We start from the raw sequence: 19,271 nt of genomic DNA on the forward strand, positions 1-19,271 counted from the left end.
AACTGTATACATATTAATTGCTTTTACGTGAATAAATTATGTTAAATTATAAACGAAATGGTAATTGTTAACAAAGTTTCAGCAATTTCAAGTGTTCTGATTTTGTAATATTCCCATACTTCTCTGTAAAAAGTAACTACGCTCAAAGTTGCACACATTAAACATGGAGACTTTCTGAATGCACTATTCTCACCTTTCACTGAAGAGTGGATATTACAGGACAAGCTTAAATTGACTGTGTTTTAATGATGCATACTATATAAAACTGAGTAGGAGCAAACAAAATTTAGTCCTGTGATCAAACATAATCTTGTGGATCTTACATTTCATAAATAATTGTCCCATTCTGTGTTCTATTTATAGGGATTAAACAGAACCAAATGCTGGAGGATATGCTACAGTACTGATCGATACTTCCTCATAGTGTGTTGGTAATGAGATGGTGGCAGGAGAAACAGCAGTTGTTTTCACTAAGGTTTGCCTCAAAATCGTCTCCACCATCTCAGATTCACTAGGATTTTAACCCAGTAATCCAGATCTCTAGCGTAAAAATCAATATAAATTTGTTTCTGGTGTTCAGAAATAAACAAGGAAGTCACTACAATATTCCTTTATGTTTATTTTCTTGTTTGTATTACAATAAATTTGTTACAATATAACAAATAAAAATACAAGAGTGAGGTGACATGACCAATTGTACATCATGGTAAATCAGGGCTAATCCCATCAATATGCAGTTACCAGATCCAATACTGATCAATATTACTTCATAAATAAGGTCTCCAAGATCATACAAAATTAGCTTGCTTCATTTGTACAGCACTTAAAAAATTTATTACTGTCTGTCATTTGTTAGTTTACAGTGACCGCTGAGCTACTTAATAGGTCCTTCTCGTAACTCATGCCACCAATGCAACAAAGGCTCCCTCTTCTGCCAGATGTATGTGTTACCCCAGTAACTCCATAAACTGAAAGAGAAAAACATAAAATTACAGTGTTACTGAATATAATAAGAGTGAAGAATACTGTTACATGCAGTGTACTGGGATCACAAAGTCACGTCTCATTCTTGTAACCATAACAATTATAATCCTTAGGGGTTTTTACTTTCTTATGTTGTTACTCATGGGTTATAGTATGCACACAGTTCTTAATCTTTAAAAACGACACATTTCCATTTCATGCTGAACATAGACTCCTTTACGCCACCAGAAGTACCCCATGAAAACCTACCACCAAACACTCTTTGTTTACTAATAATTCCACTTGGATCTGCTAGGATTCGAACTCAGGTTACCGGCATGTAAAACTAATGCTAGCCACTTGGCTAACAGTGCACCAAGCCATAGATGTATAAAATCAACTTTTCGACATCATGAATGCTGAAGTGCATTGTTGTTCAAATATTTACACAGATTTCTTTTCCCCACTTTTATAAACTGATAATTTTTCTATTTCGCTGTAGTTTCACTTATACTGGAGTATACTTATATTGAAGTGCATGACAGCAAATGACATCATTCAATGCCCAACATTAGATATACCTACATAGAGTCCGGATCAGCTTACTTTATACCGTAAGGGTGAAACCTAATCATTTTTCCACTATTACTACATATGGTAGTGGATTATAGTGATTTTTCTAGATGTCAGGTTGAATTTTCTTTTACCAACTTTGTTTCGAATTTCGAGTTCTGACAATTATGACAACTGGCAGTTATTTTCTAACTTATGTTGGCAGCAATAATTTTGATTTGCAGTGAAGGACACAGACGAAATGAAAGTATAACTAAGTTTGTGAAATTTGAACATAATTAATAATGTAATAGCGGTATTAATATCAATACATAATTTGTGTTGTGTTGTGATTTCAATTTAACACTATATTCAGATAAGTGTAATTAAATAAGATAACTTAGTGTAATTAAATAAGATAACTTATACACTTACATGGTATGAAACATGCACATGGCTAATGGACAGATTTGTATTAAAATTTCCAAGAGATAAAATAGCATGGTAGCGACTTAGGAGTATGTATACATACATAAAATTTTTAAGTAGGATATACATTTCAAAGTGGTTTCTGTTTTCGGAATTCGTACTAGTTATTTCACGTGATGAAACAAACTAAATTTTCAGGTTAAGTCTCGTGAATCGTAAATTGTTTAGTCAAAGCAATGAATTTCATGTTGTCAGACAAAATACATTTTAATTAGATCATACTAATCTACTAATTACTAACATAATGTGCGTGAGATCCAGGAGGAAAATATACTCTTTCACAAATTATTGAACCATTTATAAAACACCTCCCAACAAAAAGATGAGATTATTATTATTATTATTATTATTGTTGTACATGGCATTGTGACTTTGGTAATATCTGGTATTAGTTGGCATCACTGAAGAGACGGCCAAATTAGCCTTTTAGGAACTACTCTTACACGATCCTCAATATACCTACCAACCAACCTACTTCGCTGTATGAAAGAAATCATTGAATTCCCCCACCCCCACCCCTGTATCAGGTTAAGTTCACGTTTTATTTTTTCATTTTCCTTTTTCCTGATTTCTCTTGGTGTCTAGGTTTTATTTCACTCTCCACATAATATTAGATGGACCCACAATGGGGCTCCCATGACATGAATTCAGCATGTCACTGGACCTCCAAAGAGAAAGGTTCACTGCTTGTAAATAAGTAAAACGAACTTACATTCCACAGGCTGCTCCTCCCAGATGAGCAGCATGGTCGAAGTATTTCCATCCCAGTAGCACCCCAGCAGCGTCTAATGCAAGGATGACTTTAATTGCCTGGAAAGAGATGTGAATGTTGTACATCTCTGATAACTAGCAACATGAAACACTGTGTATTAGGTTCATCTACAACTTTTCAGAACATAACCTTTTCGAGAAATGTATTATATGGAAGATATTCTTTCAACTCACTGATCCTGCACTAAACGTGAAGAATGGCAGAAGGATGATGTGGAGTTTTGTGTCTGGATACTGGGTGCATACATATCCTAGCACAGCCATGATTGCGCCTGACTGAAACAATGCATATCAACATCACTAATTGCAAGCCTCTTCTAAGATGTACAGAAATTCTTAGAGCAGTACACTTGCACAAGTTTCGTAATTGTATTCAACAAAGGCAATGATTGCAGATAAGCCAGGAACATATTTATGGCAAACCAAGTTATTTAGGCTGTATTTATTAGAGCATCATTTTGAATTAATTTGCCATTTTTGGCTCATAAAACCACTTTCTCGCAAATTAATTTCATCATCTTTCTTTGCTATTTCAAGAATTTACAGTTGTTAGAACTGGTTAATAAATAGAACAAGAGAAAAACTGACCCTGCAGAAATTAAATTCCTTTACTCTCTTGCTGATTACATCCTATGGAACCACAACACGAATACTGACATTAGAAAAAAACTACCCTATAAAATTATGTACATGAATTGACAAAATAAAACCAGCACTACATGAAATATCAATATAAATAATACAATGCCTTGTAAAACATGTTTCCCACTGTTCTCATACGTGTTTCTGTTAAGAGTTGTACTTTCTCCTCCTCGAAGGATTTTTCATGTCAGAAGGTTATGACCCTCTTTACCCCAATATGATCCCAGACTGTCTTGTGCCGTAATGTTGCAATAAATCCCGTCAAACTTTCAGTTGCAGACACTGATTGTCCCTGATGAATATTTGTCTTTTGATGTCTTCCAAGCTTTCTAGATAATGTTAAGCTCTATGCATCTCTGAAATATTCTCTGGAAAATAAAAACATTGACACTAAGACACCCATCCAACAATGCATAGTGTGGTGACCCTAGGGATTTTAATGCTAAAATTTATATTTTATTGTATATTTTTTTAATCTGTGGTGCCACAGCCCGTGAAGGGCTCAGACCGACCAGCTAGCTGCTGGCCTCACATTCACATGCCAAAGCAGAGGTGAACGATCATCCAATCAGAATGGAGGTATTGTGTAGTTAGCATGATGATCCTCCCAGCCGTTATAGGTGGCTTTAGCAACTGGATTTCGCTACCTATCTTAGCTTCCCAAGTTCACCACGATGCTGGATGGGCACTGGTCCCATACACTGGCCGAAATTTCATGAGAAAACTTTATCACCCATGAGGACTCAAACCACCGCTCATTCCGTAACGTGAGTCTTAGGCAGGATGCTTTAGACCACGATGCCACAGCAAGGGACATTTTGTTATTAATGTCAGCCTAATGATGGAAAAGGCCAATAACAACAGAAAATTTGTGAGAAACATTTGTTTTAGTGATGAATTTACATTACATAATGAACCAAATGTTCAGAACTTCCAACTATGGGCTACTGAAAATCCACACAATATTCTTGAGACAAGAACCAGTATAGACTTTGAATTCACATTGATGTCACATTCATTTGTCTCCCCTTTAAATTTTATCATAACTGGTTGGATCCTGAACTTACTTACTTAATGGCTTTTAAGGAACCCGGAGGTTCATTGCCGCCCTCACATAAGCCCGCCATTGGTCCCTATCCTGAGCAAGATTAATCCAGTCCCTACCATCATATCCCACCTCCCTCGAATCCATTTTAATATTATCTTCCCATATACGTCTCAGCCTCCCCAAAGGTCTTTTCCCCTCTGGCCTCCCAACTAATACTCTATATGCATTTCTGGATTCGCCCATACGTGCCACATGCCCTGCCCATCTCAAACATCTGGATTTAATGTTCCTATTTATGTCAGGTGAAGGATACAATGCGTGCAGCTCTGCGTTGTGTAACTTTCTCCATTCTCCTGTAACTTCATCCCTCTTAGCCCCAAATATTTTCCTAAGCACCTTATTCTCAAAAACCCTCAATCTCTGTTCCTCTCTCAAAGTGAGAGTCCAAGTTTCACAGCCATACAGAACAACCGGTAATATAACTGTTTTATAAATTCTGACTTTCAGATTTTTTGACAGCAGACTAGATGACAAAAGCTTCTCAACCAAATAATAACTGGCATTTCCCATATTTATTCTGCGATTAATTTTCTCCCGAGTGTCATTTACATTTGTTACTGTTGCTCCAAGATCTTTGAATTTTTCCACCTCTTCAAAGGATAAATCTCCATCTTTTATAGTTCCATTTCGTACAATATTCTGATCACGAGACATAATCATATACTTAGTCTTTTCGGGATTTACTTCCAACCCTATCTCTTTACTTGCTTCAAGTAGAATTTCCGCGTTTTCCCTAATCGTTTGTGGATTTTCTCCTAACATATTCACATCATCCGCATAGACAAGAAGCTGATGTAACCCGTTCAATTCCAAACCCTCTCTGTTATCCTGAACTTTCCTAATGGCATATTCTAGAGGAAGTTAAAAAGTAAAGGTGATAGTGCATCTCCCTGCTTTAGCCCGCAGTGAATTGGAAAAGCATCAGATAGAAACTGGCCTATACGGACTCTGCTGTAAGTTTCACTAAGACACATTTTAATTAATCGAACTAGTTTCTTGGGAATACCAAATTCAATAAGAATATTATATAAAACTTCTCTCTTAACCGAGTCATACGCCTTTTTGAAATCTATGAATAACTGATGTACTGTACCCTTATACTCCCATTTTTTCTCTAATATCTGTCGAATACAAAAAATCTGATCAATAGTCGATCTATTACGCCTGAAACCACACTGATGATCCCCAATAATTTCATCTATATATGGAGTTAATCTTCTCAAAAGGATATTCGACAAAATGTTGTACGACGTCAACAAAAGTGATATTCCTCGAAAGTTACTACAGTTAGTCTTGTACCCCTTCTTAAAAATAGGTACGATTATGGACTCCTTCCATTGTTCTGGTACAATTTCCTTTTCCCAAATTGCAAGTACAAGTTTATAAATTTCGCTAGATAATACGCTTCCACCCTCTTGTATTAATTCTGCTGGAGGATCCTGAACTATTTTGTTTTAAACACAAATATCAGTTATCTATGACCTACTGTAATTAAGTTTTCATTACAGATTGATATAATTAATTTTTAATTTTAATTAATTCTGAACACACTCATAATCAAAATATTAATTTAATACAACAAATGGATGCAGAATTTTTTTCTCTACAAAAAACTTTAGTAACATTTTCTTCTATAATAATTAGAGGAGCTAATATAACAAAATATAAATTTTAGCATTGAAATTCCTATGGTGTGTGTTCCAAGTCACCAACTGTTCTCAACAGTAAAACGTGTGGTAACATTGGGAAAATGTTTTAGTGAAGTATTATCCTCATTATCGTATACTGATACTTCTCATAGTGATGCAGTCAGTCTATTTTTAGAATGTGGAGACCATAAACAGAATTTATAAAAACACATGCAATGTTTCTCACTAAAGCAAAAAAGATGACGTCAAAATCTAGTCCCTGTGATTACGCGTATAGATAAGGCTGCTGAATCACTGAATGCAAATCAAAATCAGTCACCAATATAAGTGCTAGAGTAAATGTCATTCACCACCACCATAATCATGAACTGCAGGAGTTTAGTCCAGATTGCAATGAAATACTTGTAAAAAAAACTGTTGTTCAATGTACTTTCAAGTAATGCTACCAATATATTAATAAACTTACAGCACCGAGGGAAAGACCAGGTTGTTTTGTAATTGTTTTGTGAAAGTAGCTGAACATGGATGAAATTACGCCTGCACTCATGTACAGGCCAAGAAACTGCTCCTTTCCAAGTGACGCCACGGCTCCTGTAACACAACAGCAGAAGTAACATGACAAATACAAGTTTACTATTGTCCTTATATTGTCGCTAATGCACAGAAAGTTACATTCAGCATACTACAGGTTGTTTTAGAGGACTGAAGATTTAAAAGTGTTTGCTTGCATGTTGAAATTATATTTCTTGGTGATTTAAAAACTTATATTTACTAAATTTGAACAATCAGTCACATCTGTCTAAACGAGTTCATGTGAAATCAAATTAATATTCTGTGAAATGATAAAAAAAAATACACTAATTAATACAAAGGAGTGACTGTTTGCAAATGAACAATTGAGGTGTTTGGGGGAAAATTGTTTGGGGGAAAAACCAGGCAGCTCCAATTTTTTTCATTTTTGAGCTATTTATGCACATAGGAAGAAAAAAATATGTTCTATTGTTCGGTCAAAGAACCAGGTAGTTCCAAGAATTACACTGCATTTTGGACCTGCTTCTTTCTGTACATGCTTATTGTTTGACGGTATCTCGAAATTAATTATCTCGAAAAGTACTGAATTGGAACTGCCTGGTTTTTCCCCCCAAATCCCATAATTGTTTTCGTCTTCAAATAAGAAAGATTAATAACAATGGTCTAAAAACTATTCTCTCAGTGAAACGAAAATAAATCTCAGAATTAGGCTTTTGGGTTTTCCGTGTCCTGGAACTTCAAATGTCAAGATATAAAAATAAATGTCCTTAATGTGATAATAGTTACAATTAACATGAGAACATATTATTTTATAAATCTTTCCGTTAGATAAATGCACAATGTGGTTTCAATACTGATGTGGCTACAGTAAACTAAACTCTCATAAATATTAGAAACGAAATCAAATAATTAGAGTAGCAATTCTGGCTAAAGAGAAACTATTTTTGTCAAGCAGAGAAGAATCGGTATGGTAAGTAACGAAATTTAGAATCTGGAAATGATAACCAAGCAATGAGAAATCAAAAGGATAGTGTTACTTACACACCAATCAATCCCTGCTGACAAGGCAGAAAATGTAGAACTGTGAGGTCGACCTTGGAGACAGCAGACAAGAGAACAAGAGAAGTTGCAGAGGCAAAACTAAATAAACACGTCATTGCTTGAACGATCGAGAATCATGGTTACGGCACAAAGAACACCTATATGACGGAAAAGGAAATGGAGACGACGTCATAGAATTATCAATATGTCAATCTCAGCACAAAATGTCAGAGCACATAATGCGCCACCGAACTAAATAGAAAAGTGAAATAATTTATGATATCAGTATAGAGCTAATGGATATGATAAACCGAAGTTCATTAGATGAAACATGTTAATTACAAATTTTTTCTATTTATTATGGACAAAAATTCTTACGCCAGACACCTTCTGTGAATTAAGAAGTGTCCACTAATGAGAAATGATGGTAACTGGGAAAATTAGTGAAACTTAATACATTTTAATAAGCTTTATTTTGCTACAAAATTACAAACATATTTTTCATTATTATTTATTTTTACTCGATGCTTTAAGCAACACGACTTTTTGGATTAAAAAAAAAAAATTTTTTTTTTCTACAATTCTGAAGTTCATTTTAAAGATTTGATATTAATATTTACTCTTAAATTACATTCAGATAACATGCTGACAAACTTCCACATGAATATAGTAAATAAAAGCATATATTTTCTATATTTAAGAAATTGAAACTAGCATATATGACCATACGATATGTACGGTATTTTTTAAGCCTATGAAACAGACAGGCAATGACTTTTGCATATTGGTATCACGAGAAAAATATTCAGGTTTGAATGAATTTAACTGAAGAATTATGGCCTTCCCTGAAGCATTTTTTAATCATGAAGGCAGTGAAACTGTCACAAAGAAACCGCCTGACTGATGATAATCTTCAAAACTTCTTAAAAATATGAACATCATTATTGCAAATTTACTTACCTGAAGAAAAACTATGTAGAACATACATGTTTGCCAGGAGATGAAATGCTGAATAATGACTGAATGTGGACAGCACCATTGGCCAGCAGAGGACTCCTATCATGAGAAAAACAACTCATACAATAAAGGTTAACTTTAAAAGCTATGCTACATGAAGCTGTATCTTTATATATCCATCTCTGCACTTTACAAATAACTGACATATAAAGACGTAATTCTGAAGTAGCTCGCTTTTTTTTTTATCACTGAGAGTATTTCGTAACAACTAAGTACTGATAAGGTGCAATTTTTTAAACTATGCATTAACTTTTAAATAAAATAGTTACTAGCATCGACTATTATTCCACCCATGAAACATGATGTCATAGCTCTTGGTAGAAGGGAAGAAAAAGTTGGATTTTTCTTGTATTTTCAACACACTAATGACAGTACTCACCCGTTTCATAATACACCTAGTTGCTGAAAATGTTCTCTGCCTGCATGTAGGCACAACTGCTACCTTCTTTAAAAGTTAGAATTTACACGAAACAGTTCTTTGGGATTTATGGAAGAAATTTCTCCCTTTACATTATTTTCTAGTTCTCTTAAAGTATATGGCTACAAATCATATGATGTGCATTGGAGAGAGGATTTCTAATTCCATTTAATGTCTCTTCTGTTAGCACAAGCCATCTCCAATTATTGATCTATGTACAAATTATTCGCCTAACACTGCATATACTGTAGGAGTCCCAGCCGCCAAGTGCTTCAATTAAATGTGCTCCTTGTGTGTTGAATGATGACTGTTGTCTTAATAGTACATTATGCAACGAGCCTATAATGATAATAATTAAGAAGCGAGTATGGATGTTTATGAAACGAGCGCAAGCGAATTTCATAATTTTCATACGAGCTTCTTAATTACCATTATAGGCGAGTTTCATACGACTTTTTATGCTCGACCATATTTCTAACTTGAAATTATTCATTTTATTTGTATCTAACTGACCTTGAGTACCTCGTAAATTGTGAGACGTGCGCAGACGCGAAAGTATTGATTTTTTCCGAGGAACAGATGTCCACATTGACCTTGATAGCCTATAAGAACCTACAGAGTAAACTAAATATTAACTTTGATATAACATTGAAATTAAATTAGACATTGAAAAACGAGATGACAAATTGAATTTATTTGAATATTATTTACAATTAAAGCTAATTATTATAGTAACAGAACATAACCTTCTGCGACAGTATTGGATTTCCAGCCTCCGTGACTTTTCGCTAATTCTCTTTCGATTGCATATCCGAGAATAATCGATACTTGCGGTTTTATAACGGTACAAAGCTGACTTGTCATTGGCTGAGGTTTTATAATGGTACAAAGCTGACTTGTCATTGGCTGAACACCTGTACTTTAATGAGTAGGTGTACTTTAATGACATGCATTAAAGGACTGCTACCAGGTGTATAATTACTACATTTCGGCATGGTCGAGCATAAAATATATATCAATATAAATAAGTCGAATGAGGAGTAAGGCTACTAAGGAAAAAGAACCTAAGGAGAAAGATTCGATCCTGTACAATGGGTTGAACTTAGGCATAGCTCAGTGGTTAGAGCACCCAATGCGTAGAACTGGAAGACCCAGGTTCGATCCTCGGCATCGGAGCAAATTTTTCTCTGTTAATAACCCAATTATTGAATTTTCACATACATATCATACATAAATAAATTGTTATTCCATTATGTACCATGCTCTGGGCATGATCACACTCAACAACATGATTTTTTAACTATAAATATTACAAATCACTATGATTGCTGTTCTGATATGTTGGTACTCTTGTGCTAAGCCACATGTCAGTAGAATATAGCAATCGTCCAATTGTTCATAACGTCTATGTTTAGTCACTCCAAGGCGTGATATCATTAACCTTGCATATTTAGACCCTACAGGTGGGCATTTAGGCCTAATTGTGTGTTTTGCTATCGAAAGGTATGCCACATCCATCACTATGCACAGCTGCTTTATTCCCTTGCATATACCCAAGATTTGATGGTATTTCTTTACTATTGCGTCACACATTAAGTACAAATGTAATTACAGCCTTAGGTTCTAGTCGAATCATATCTATCGTATACGAAAAAAAAAAAAAAAAAAAAGATTGAGTGCCGATGCCAATTGCACACAAAAGGGTGGAAAGTTGCTGTGAAAGTGTTGGCCAGAGAGAGGTGCGGGCAGGTGGGATATTAGAGAGAAAAAAGCGAGTTTTTGTAAGGTCGAATCAGTGGCAGGTTAGGTTTAGGCTTTTGGTATGCCTTGGAAGAAAAGGCCCATTCTTAGACAATTGTGAGTATATGCAAAGCATACCAAAAGCCTTAACTAACACAACCCATCACTGATTCAACCTTACGAAAACTCGATTTTTTTCTGTGATCAATAAGGAAACGAACGGAAATGAGATGTATGTGCTCCCCTCCTTGCAGTCTACCTCTTGAACATCGATTGAATAATCCCGTCTGCCCACACTTCTTCACGTCCCACTTTTACAGCAACTTTCCACTCTTATTTCGATGCGAAATTGGTGTCAGCACTCAATTTTTCTTTTGTTTATTGATATTACTTTCGAAATTCTGGGAAAAGGTGAGCCCCTGAATTCATCACAGACTACACATAACCTATTCTCACACTTCAATTTCCGCTTCCCAAATTACTTGTTATAGACATGATAAGCAAGCATAAGTAGTTCTGTAAAAAAAAAGAAAAAGAAAGAAAAGAAGGCTGTTCCCCTCCAATTTATAATTATCATTCATACAAAGTGTAGCCTACTTATAACTAAAATAAACAGGTAACATGATTATTTACTTGAGGCAGGATTGGAGCAGAAATATCGCACCATTGTGCCTTGAAAATGAGGCACTCTCCATGCGAAAAAAACCAAACAGTTCAGAAAACATATTGGGAAGAAAAGCCGCTGTCCTTCAGTGAGGTTGTTCCACCATGTATTCACTTCCTGACGCCATAATCCAAGTTTTTTACTTCCATACAGTTTTTCTTGGAGCCACCTTCCAGGCTGCTTCATAAGAGAGATGGCTCTTGATCTCATATTCTCGTATTGCCATATGGCTGCACAAACAAAACTACCAGAGCTCACCTTCAACAAATATAAAGCAAAGCATTATTTTTCTTCTTAGGAGGGATAACGGTGAAACTTCGGTATCCCCCCCACCCTACACACAGGAGAGAAAATGTAATTGAATAATTTTCACATTCCTCGGCCTCATATCACTTAAATAATCCTCTCAACTAACTCACTAATCTTGTCACATATCTCGGCTTAATGTCACTTAGCTCTCTCCCCAACTAACCCATAAAGAAACTTATAAATCAGACGTCAACCTGTGTGTGGTGTGAAATGATATCGAAGTTTAGAATGATCTACATCATATAAGAATGGAGAACATAGGGACTTACAGTTACTTGGAATTTACACACTGCATCTTCATGTTAAATTATAACCACTTTTTATTCAATTCTATCAATAAACCAGAACGATAAGTAAATGTTTTGATAGCAGCTGTTACAAATTTAACCAAAGAAATTACATCAGATGTATTTAGAGAACATAGAAAAAAAAAAAATCCAATGGATAAATCGCAATATAGCGAACGCCAGTAGGGGAAGTTATTCCCACCCACGTGAACTGTACATTCGACACAACATTCGCCTATCACGTAGTGTGTCTGTTGAGCTAGTAGGGGAAAAGTGGAAGGCGTCGTGGGCGAAGCTTCTACGTTCGCTATATTGCGATTTGCCCCATCCAATATATATACGGAGTATCACTTACACATATTGTAAAACAAAGAGGCTTCCATAACCTTGAAAGATGGACTGGACCACTCTCTAATTTCAAACCCTCAAATGGTTCGACTGGTTCCAATTTTGGTCTTGAAGCTGAAGACCGCGTTGGCCAACGAGACTTCCGAAAAAAAGTGGTTTTGAACCCTCGCACAGAATTAGCATGTGCAATGGAAAACAGGCATTTATTTCCATGTGTGTCTAGAAAACTGAAAAATTGAAATTGAAATACAGCTTATAAATTTATTAAATATGATTCAGTGTATGTATGATGTCATGCTTACCATAGATTTGAAAGCGTTCGCATCTGAAATAAACTACGAACGTGTCCCATATTTACAATTAACCGTAAATTGAAGTGTCTCTTGCACTACTTTCTCCCTTGATCATATTATAACGAATATAGGTAATTAATTTATTTTAAAATCCTGTCAATTTTGCCCATCAAAACACTCCACAGGACCTCCCATTCTTTTCAGTCATTTTTGTGGGTTTGCAGACAAGGAAGACACAAAACTGGAGGGTGCAGACTTTACCACAGCTATAATTTACCAACTGTAATGTCACAGACAGTGTGATGTGACAATATTTAGTTATATAACATAATTATATTCAGTGGCAACTTTGCACCATAATGCATTGGTAATATAAACGCATGAAATATACAACTCATTTCATAATATAGTAAGTATTTTCCATTATTGTGAATTATGAAAAGTATTATAACTTGCAATGTCTTTGCAGCGATTTATGACATCACGTTACCATGGTGACCAGTATTTGTAAACAAGAAAATAATGAATAAAATGACTTCAAAAAACTGAAGAAAGAGAGAACTCTCATTCGACACCATGGTGAGACAGATAGATGACCTTCTTAGAGATCTTGGATGGGCAGACGGTTTCCATATCCCAGTGGCGAATGACGAAAACAAATCTCTAGAACAAAAGGTAAAGAAATAGAGGGATTTTAAATATCCATGTTTATTATTTCATAACCTCAAAACATTCGACAACGACAGTATTTGCAAGCATGGACAATACATCAGTGGAAGAAATGGTGCTTTTTACGTCTAGAATACGAGACTTAGATTAATTCAGTGAAATATATAGGCCTATGATTAAATTTAGTGCCAAAATGATTCTCATATCACAGCAACCGAATGTGTAAAGGTTGGCCAACCCTGAGGAGAAAAAATTCACGCTTTTCTTTAACATGACATCTACTGGTAAAACAGTGAACTATGTCCTAGGCAGAAGTTAAGGTAAATGTCAGGTAATCTTATGGCGAATCCTTGGCATCATTTCGTCAAATACTATCTCGCTATCACCAATTCCATCGACACTTAATAACCTAATAGCTAATAGTTAATACAGCGTCGTTAAATACCGGACTAAAACAATTCAAAACGCACAAGCTTGAAGACATTTTTGAGCAACAGCTACTGGTTTGAATCTTGCTGGTGACATGGATTTGAAAATGCATGCAGTATAATTGAATGAAAAATGAAAGAATTAGGTACTTACGTAATTACATTTTATTTCAATTTTATTGATTTAAACTGTGTAAATTTTGTTGCGAAGATAATGCGTTCTTAGGTTTAAAAACTATGATTTTAATTAATTTCTCATTTCATAGCAAATGTAACATTACATTGTATTTTATTAGCAGATTATATTTAAAATGTACGAGTAAAACTGTCGACGCACACGACCTCCTTTAATAACTGCAACCGCAGTTTTCTCTTGTCACAGTAGGTCTGAAATAGGCCTTTGAAATATGTTGTTGTTGTTGTTTTTTTCTAATGCCAGGCGTTTGACAATAAAGTCATCTGACCTCTTGCACTCCAATACTTTTCAAAGATATTATCATGGCCAGCCACTGAAGCACAGATTTTGAGGTGTTCCGAATCCATCTCTTGGTCTGAGTCGCACAATGGGCAGATAGGGGACTGATATATTCCAATTCTATGCAGGTGTTTGGTCAAACAATCATGGCCTGTTGCCAATCTAAATGCAGCTACAGACGATTTTCGTGGTAAATCGGGAATTAACTGTGGATTATGATGCAGAGAGTTCCATTTTTTCCCTTGGGATTGTGTTATCAAATTTTGTTTGTTGAAGTCTAAGCATGTAGATTTAATAAATCTCTTCACAGAGTAATACGCAGATTTAGTAACAGGTCTGTAAGTAGCAGTGCTGCCCTTCTTTGCTAAAGCATCCGCATTCTCGTTTCCCAGGATTCCACAATGGGATGGTATCCATTGGAATACAATTCTTTTATTGAGTGATATTAATTGAGAGAGCATTTTAGTTATTTCTGCTGTTTGAGATGAAGGTGTATGTTTAGAGACTATTGATAGAATAGCTGCTTTGGAGTCTGACAATATAACTGCATTCTTAAATTTATTGATGTGGCATAGAAGATTCCTGAGACTTTCACTGATTGCAATGATTTCTCCATCAAAACTTGTTGTTACACTCTATATCTATAAAGTGAGAAGAGACAGCACGTAACACCTGCACCGGCACCTTGTTCTCTGGAGATCAAGGATCCGTCAGTGTATAAATGAAGCCAGTTTTGTGGAGGGTACCTAATATTAATTGTCTCTAAAGACAATTGTTTTAGTATTTCAGTGTTTACTTCTGATTTTAGTATTTCTTCTGTTAAATTTAGATTATATTCTATATATAATAGAGTTAAAGGGTTTGGTTTAATTTGTAGGTTTTCTTTTAAATTCAGGATATTTATTTTCTGTTTTAATTCTTGAACAGTGGATATGAAACTTTTTTGAGTTTTCAATCTACAGAGAGGACTGTATGAATGCCAATATTAGTGAGGAATCTCATAGAATCTATTGGAGTTGTTTTGATTCCACCAGTAATGAGTCTGAGAGCTTGGTTTTGAACATATTCTATTTCGTTTATGAAAGGTGAAGTAATTAAAATTTCTCCGCAGTATGTCAGCACTGGCTGTATAAACATTTTGTATGTAGTGTTCAAAGTATTCCTAGAGCAACCCCATTTCTTTCCTGCTAGTCTTTTTAGAAGGGAGAATCTTTTACGAGCTTTTTCAGAAATGTATTTCAAATGGTTGCTCCATGTTAACTTACTGTCGAAAATAACTCCAAGATATTTGGATTCATAAGTCCTAGGAAGGTGTTGGCCATTGTATTGGATATTGAATTCTCTTTCTTTTTTACCGAGTGAAAATATTTGGTAGTTACTTTTGCTTAAATTGGGTGTCATCAAATTTGATGTATTCCATTCATGTAGTTGGTTTAGAGCTTTAAGAGCAGAATTTTGAATTTTGTCTCTATGTCTGTAAGATCTGGAAGTCCACAAAACTATATCATCTGCAAATAGTTCTGTTTTCATGTTTGATTCCTCTAATAGGGAGGCTAAGTCATTTATATAAATATTGAATAAAGTTGTGCTGAGGACAGAACCCTGAGGTAGACCTCGATTTGTTTGTCTGTAACTAGAAAGTGAATTATTGAATTTAGTGGCAATGAATCTTTGACTAAGGAATTCTGATATCCATCTGAACATATTGCTGGAGATACCTAATTTCTGGAGTTTTAGTAATAATTTATTTCTCCAAACAGAGTCATATGCTAACTGAAAGTCAATAAATATTGCCAAGGTATCTTCTTTCTTGTTAAAACTGTCTTTTATTTCTTGGCCGAGGCGTATGACTTGTTCATTGGTAGAGTGTAGTTGTCGAAAGCCGGCTTGTCTTGATGATAAAAGATTTTGGGATTCTAAATACCAAGTTAATCTGTTGGAGATCATGGACTCCATGGTTTTTGCTATCATGCTTAATAGTGCTATTGGTCGATAACTATTAACATCATGAGCAGGTTTCCCTTTTTTGTGAATTGGTACAATGATTGCTTTTTTCCAAGCTGCAGGAATTGAGGTGTTCCATGATAAATTGAAAATGGATAAAAGTACAGACTTGGCTTTTTCCCCCAGATGTTTAAAAAATTCGGAATGAATGTTGTCGGGGCCAGGAGATGTCTTGGTTTTTAAATTTTGTATAGCTATAGTTAATTCTTTGGAAGTAAAATTTTGATGAAATATTTCAGGTTTTGTACTAGTAATATTGTTTTTATTATTTTTATGTTATTCTCTTTTGATAAATTTGTCAGTTTTTTTATATTGGGATGTAATCTGTGAGAGTTTGAGTAGTGTTTATTAAATGTGTTTGCTATATCTCTACTATCTGTTAGCATTTTGTTATTATGAATAATAGGTTGGCTAGTATTTTCCTGTGTATTGGAAATATTCTTCAGAAATTTATGTGTTTTAGCGCTATCGGTTCTGTAATTAATATTTTCAATAAATTTATTAAAACTGTTCTTTTTTGCTGTTATGATTGCTTTTTTTAAGAATGACAGTCTTCTTCCTCCAATCTTGAGTATCTTCTGGTGTTTTGCTATGTTCTGCTTTGGTTCTTGCTTTATCTCTATCTTGTTTCAATAAATTCAGGTTTTCTGTCCAGAATGGGGTGTATTTTTTTGGTTTGCCTCGTGGTTTGTTCAATCTATCTGAAATATTTGCATTTTGATACCAGTATTCCAAATGTACATTCCTCTTGAGTGGAATTGTGCGCTATTGGAGTGAAAGAGGTCAAATGACTTTATTGTCAAACGCTTGCCATTAGAAAACAACAACAACAACATTCCTCTTGACAATTTATTTATAATTGAATACGGTAGGCCTATGCATTTCTTGGATAGAAGTTTATGGTTTCCTTCCTTTTCCTCTATCCCAAAATTGCTACGGCACCTTATGCACACAAAATAAATTGTTGACACTGAAAAATGTCTTTTCATAAGCATGATCATGTTTAATCGACAAACACAGACGAATCTACTGTTTTAGTCTTTTAAGATAAATTACTGGCAGGGAAGAAACCATACGCTAAAGTTTTTCTGGAAGGGAAATCATATTTATCTTTTGGCATTGATGTTTGTTTTGGAGCACGGAATTTGCCTTTGTATAGTAATTTTCCAATAGCTGAAGATTGGAATATAGTGTTGTCATTGCTTCTGTCTGCTGAGTGACAAAAGTAGAATCACCCAGATATTGAAACTAACTTCCTAACTCTGTAATTACAGAGTTATATACCGTACACCTCTCGTGTGTAGGTATTAACAATTATAATTTCTTTAGTAGAAGTACTACTAGCACTGTATGTGGTATTAAAAATTGTTATAATTTTATAATTGTATCATACATGATTTGTCGGAAACTTGCTGAAATTTCACTTTCTTAGGTTATATAATACAAATATAATGTAGTAAATTAAAGATATTAATTAATTCTCTTACAATACAATTTTTCATCCATAGGTCGAGAATAAGATAAAAGAGAAAGGGGAATTAACAATACAATTAGAGGTGTTGAACGACCAAGTGAATTCTACCATAAAATACTCACAAAATGTCAAACATGAACAAGACCAGAATCAGGTATGTATGAGAAATAATTTATGCCTTCCAGTTGCTTTATTGAGTTTTATTTTATTACTTATGTTTAATTTCTTATTTGACATGATTTTCTTATGGGTGGAAAGTTTGCTAGTTCATTCTGCACAACTGTTTATCAGAAAGAAGAGAGTTTTTGCTTGGAATCTTCCTTCATTTAGGTACTACTATGGCTGAGAAATTGATATATTCTCATTAATCTGATGACTAGGGTCCTCCTTTAAAGCAGATTACACTCTGTATTTTAGCTTCTGTTATTGACTGATGGAAGAAATATTTCCCCAGTCAATTTACAAATCGCATACTGCTTGTACCTTCCCTTAAACGTGCTTTCTTGCAGGCTATTCTCACAGCACACACTAGACAAGTGGAGACAGAAGAGAATCTGTACCGGTCAGCCCAAGCTGAGCAAGAGAGTTACGAGAGGGAGCTGAAACGCGTGAACAAAACCTTCCAAGAACTCGGAGAGAGGCATTGTGCCTTGCAGGTAACTTCTTTTGCATAAGTTGGCTTATGCACACTTACATTAATCTGTCCCTTTATTTACTTATGGCTTTTAAGGAACCCGGAGGTTCATTGCCACTTACATAAACCTGCCATTGGTCCCTATCCTGAGAAAGATTAATCCAGTTCCTACCATCATATCACATTCCCTCAAATCCATTTTAATATTATCCTCATTCCCTTCGGCCTCCCAACTGACACTCTATATGCATTTCTCAATTCGCCCATACATGCTACATGCCCTGCCCATCTCAAACGTCTGGATTTAATGTCCCTACTTATGTCAGATGAAGAATAAAATGCATGCAGTTCTGCGTTGTGTAACTTTCTCCATTCTCCTGTAACTTCATCCCTCTTAGCCCCAAATATTTTCCTAAGTACCTTATTCTCAAACACCCTTAACCTCTGTTCCTCTCTCAAAGTGAGAGTCCAAGTTTCACAAGCATACAGAAGAACTGATAATATAATTGTTTTATAAATTCTAACGTTCAGATTTTTTGAGAACAGACTGTATGATAAGAGCTTCTCAACCGAATAATAACAGGCATTTCCAATATTTATTCTGCATTTAATTTCCTCCCCAGTATCATTTATATTTGTTACTGTTGCTACAAGATATTTGAATTATTCCACAACTTCAAATGATAAACTTTCAATTTTTATATTTCCATTTCGTACAATATTCTGGTCACGAGATATAATCATATACTTTGTCTTTTCGTAATT

The 19,271-nt window shown here is 34.9% G+C and overlaps 2 protein-coding genes across 4 annotated transcripts in view; one reads left to right on the forward strand and one right to left on the reverse strand.

The window, feature by feature from the left end:
* Window positions 1-595: 595 nt before the first annotated feature.
* rho-7 (rhomboid family intramembrane serine protease rho-7) lies at window positions 596-13,077 on the reverse strand. Of its 2 annotated transcripts, XM_069831536.1 has the most exons (8): window positions 12,832-13,077; window positions 12,537-12,756; window positions 11,555-11,843; window positions 8,707-8,802; window positions 6,641-6,765; window positions 2,950-3,051; window positions 2,717-2,814; window positions 596-968 (listed from the first exon to the last, which is right to left on the reverse strand). In XM_069831536.1, the coding sequence occupies exons 1-8, from the start codon at window positions 12,879-12,881 to the stop codon at window positions 875-877; spliced, it is 1,074 nt and encodes a 357-aa protein (XP_069687637.1). In that variant the 5' UTR covers window positions 12,882-13,077; the 3' UTR covers window positions 596-874. The 2 variants fall into 2 exon arrangements, with proteins under 2 accessions (XP_069687637.1, XP_069687638.1); XM_069831537.1 differs by lacking the exon at window positions 12,537-12,756.
* A 21-nt stretch (window positions 13,078-13,098) lies between these two features.
* The window catches only part of Ccdc39 (Coiled-coil domain containing protein 39), a 37,719-nt gene continuing 31,546 nt past the window's right edge, over window positions 13,099-19,271 (forward strand). For both annotated transcript variants that reach the window (XM_069831533.1, XM_069831534.1), the window contains exons 1-4: window positions 13,099-13,189; window positions 13,292-13,497; window positions 17,907-18,026; window positions 18,382-18,528. In XM_069831533.1, the coding sequence (XP_069687634.1) occupies window positions 13,399-13,497; window positions 17,907-18,026; window positions 18,382-18,528 (366 nt within the window). In that variant the 5' untranslated portion in view covers window positions 13,099-13,189; window positions 13,292-13,398. The remainder of the gene's footprint in view (window positions 13,190-13,291; window positions 13,498-17,906; window positions 18,027-18,381; window positions 18,529-19,271) is intronic.

This window comes from Periplaneta americana, chromosome 7 (assembly GCF_040183065.1).
Source record: "Periplaneta americana isolate PAMFEO1 chromosome 7, P.americana_PAMFEO1_priV1, whole genome shotgun sequence".
Classification (NCBI taxonomy): Eukaryota; Metazoa; Arthropoda; class Insecta; order Blattodea; family Blattidae; genus Periplaneta; species Periplaneta americana.